At 39.0% G+C, this 2,921-nt stretch overlaps 1 protein-coding gene across 1 annotated transcript; it reads left to right on the top strand.

Moving 5' to 3' along the window:
- On the top strand, positions 339–1,393 carry LOC105162783. The gene is made up of 3 exons (XM_011080904.1): positions 339–567; positions 676–1,046; positions 1,091–1,393. The coding sequence occupies exons 1-3, from the start codon at positions 339–341 to the stop codon at positions 1,391–1,393; spliced, it is 903 nt and encodes a 300-aa protein (XP_011079206.1).

The following is a 2,921-nucleotide window of genomic DNA, read 5'->3' as shown; positions in this document are numbered from 1 at the left end:
CACGCTGATGTGTCACTTGAGTAGTTGGTTAGCTGTTAAGTTAGTTTTAGTCGTTAGTCAGTTCTTCTTTCTTCTTCTTCCTCTGTTTTTTACTGCTATTTAAACTGGGAGTCTACAACTAAAGGATTGATTTTTCTTTTTCAATCTATGAAATGAGAGTTGTTCTCCCTCATACTACTGATTGTTATTCTATGGATTCCTTGAGCTTTTTCTACATGGTATCAGAGCCATCGTAATGATGGTCTCTGCATACTGAGGCGGATAATTGTATTGATTACAGGATGTTTTCATCCTGTCTATTTTCTGAGCTGATTCGTGCATAAAACAGAGCATTGCTCATGGCGAGCTCCTCCAATACAACCCCTGATATCCCGGTCGCTGGGATGAACTATGGAACTGAATCATCAATTGTGAGAAATCAACTGGCAGATCATTCCAACTTAGTGATGGTTTCTGCACCTTTCAATGGTGCGAATTGGCTGACGTGGAGCAGATCCATTCGCATAGCCTTGGAAAGGAAGGATAAGTTAGGATTCATTGATGGATCCTTTGAGAGGCCGAATGAAGGTTCGGTAGATTTGAAGCAGTAGAAGATTGCAGATTCAGTTCTGCGAACCTGGATACTAAGTACCATGACAAAAGATATGGTCAATGCTTTTCTCTATGCCTCCACAGCTAGAACACTTTGGATAGAACTAGAAACGAGATATGGGGAATGTGATGGTCCCCTATTGTACAAAATTCAGAGGGAAATCAGTTCAGTAACACAGGGTAATCTAAGTGTTACTGCATACTTCACGAAATTGAAGCAGCTGTGGGATGAATTGATTTGTTTGATGCCGCCTGCTATGTGTTCATGTGGGAACTGCACTTGTGGCTGCAACAACATGAAAATAGAACAGAATGAGGCCAATCAGTTGATGCAATTTTTGATGGGATTAGGAGAGCCACATGATAGTATTAGAAGTCAAATTCTAGTACTCGATCCTCTACCAAATGTTAACAAGGCCTACTCAATGGTGTTGCGAGTAGAAAGACAGAGAATCGTAAATTTGGAATATGCGGGCATTCATGAGAACTCAACATGCAGGTGAAAGGAACGGAATTCCGATTCAACTCTGGGAATAAGAACTACATGAAGAAAAAGGGGATAACTGATAAAAGAAGCTTGGTTTGTGATTACTGCAACAAACAAGGACATAACAAAGACTCATGTTTCAAGTTACATGGATTTCCGGACTGGTACAAAGACTTAAATGAACAAAGGAAGAGAGGTAGCAGCAGAGCTTTTGCAGTGAATGATGGTCCAATTTCCATGGAAAAATCACAGAGGAATGAGCTATTGTCAGACTTGTTGGAGGCTTTACAGATGGTTCAAAATAAAGCTCCTTAGAATCCTATGAAAGTTCATTTTGCTCAAGACACCGAAATGGCAGGTACATTGGTACAGAATAATAAATCAGATTATGGTAGGACTAAAGAATGGATTGTGGATAGTGGGGCTACTAATCATATGAGTGGTGATGCAACACTTTTTCATTCTCTTTCAAAACTTATAAACCCATAGAAATACATCTTCCTGACAATAGCACATCCCTTGCAACTCATAATGGCAATATCACATTTTTCCCTGGACTAACCTTAATGAATGTGCTTTTGATTCCTGAATTCCAATATAACCTGTTATTAGTATCACAGTTGTGCAAGCAACTTCCTGTCACCTTCACTTTCCTCACATCTTCATGTATCTTGCAGGACCAGATGAGTAAAAGAATCATGGCTGTAGGAAAACAAATTGGCAAGTTATACTTTCTGGACTATAGCTCATTTGCTTCAGTTGACTCTCATCCTCATTCCATTTTTTCTGCTGTATACACCTCTAACACTTCGAGCAATTATGCAATTTGGCATAAACGCTTAGGTCATGCAAACTCTCTTGTACTTTCCCACATTAGTGATTTGAACATTACTGATATGAATAAAGATTGTATATGCTCCATCTGTCCTAAAGCTAAACAAACCAGAAAACCTTTCCCTTCTAGCACTCATCATGTTGTCAAGTCCTTCGATCTTATTCATATGGATGTATGGGGGCCATATAAACAATCTTCAATTTCTGGGGGTTATTATATACTAACCATTGTTGATGATTTTTCAAGAACTGCCTGGACATACATCATGCATCATAAATCTCAAACCACAGTCATCTTATCCACCTTTCTTTCACAAATAGTCACGCATTTGGCACCCAAATAAAATGTATTCGAACTGATAATGGGACCGAATTTCTCAGTTCATCCTTCCAAGAATTGTTACAGAAAAATGGTATTATTCATGAGAAAAGTTGTGTTTATACACCACAACAAAACGGGGTTGTGGAAAGAAAACATCGTCATCTTTTAGAAGTTGCTAGAGCCCTCATGTTTCAGTCTCATTTACCCGATTATTTTTGGGCTGAAGCTATCCTCACTGCCACACACATCATTAACAAACTTCCTTCAGCCGTTCTTAGTTGGAGATCACCCCATGAACTCCTACTCAAAACTAGTCCATCATATGCCCATCTCAAAACTTTTGGTTGTTTGTGTTTTGCTTCCAATACCCTCCCACATAAATCAAAGTTCACTCCTAGAGCATTCAAGTGCGTATTCATTGGTTATATCCAGGGCCAAAAGGCTTTTAAACTATATGACTTAGATAATAAGAAAGTCATAATTTCCAGGGACGTTACATTCCATGAGGATATATTTCCATACCAAAATTCCAATGCCACTTCTGAAATTGGCCCTGTTCTCATGCCTGTACAATTGCTTGACAATCCTTACCATCATTCTGATTCAATTCCCTCAGACAACTCAGACCTCCCTCTTAGTTCTTCTTCCTATATTCCTGATATTAACAACAAGTCCTATTTCTGTCCC

Source organism: Sesamum indicum, linkage group LG5 (assembly GCF_000512975.1).
Source record: "Sesamum indicum cultivar Zhongzhi No. 13 linkage group LG5, S_indicum_v1.0, whole genome shotgun sequence".
NCBI lineage: Eukaryota > Viridiplantae > Streptophyta > Magnoliopsida > Lamiales > Pedaliaceae > Sesamum > Sesamum indicum.
The sequence above is the reverse complement of the archived record's forward strand: the minus strand, read 5'-3'. Positions and strand labels throughout refer to the sequence as shown.

Bases quoted from the DNA above. Each gene is read 5' to 3' on its own strand.
- LOC105162783 (XM_011080904.1), top strand. From the start codon at position 339: ATGGCGAGCTCCTCCAATACAACCCCTGATATCCCGGTCGCTGGGATG. The intron at 568-675 runs GTTCGGTAGATT...ATGCCTCCACAG, and splicing joins CTTTGAGAGGCCGAATGAAG to CTAGAACACTTTGGATAGAA. The intron at 1,047-1,090 runs GTAAATTTGGAA...CTCAACATGCAG, and splicing joins GAGTAGAAAGACAGAGAATC to GTGAAAGGAACGGAATTCCG.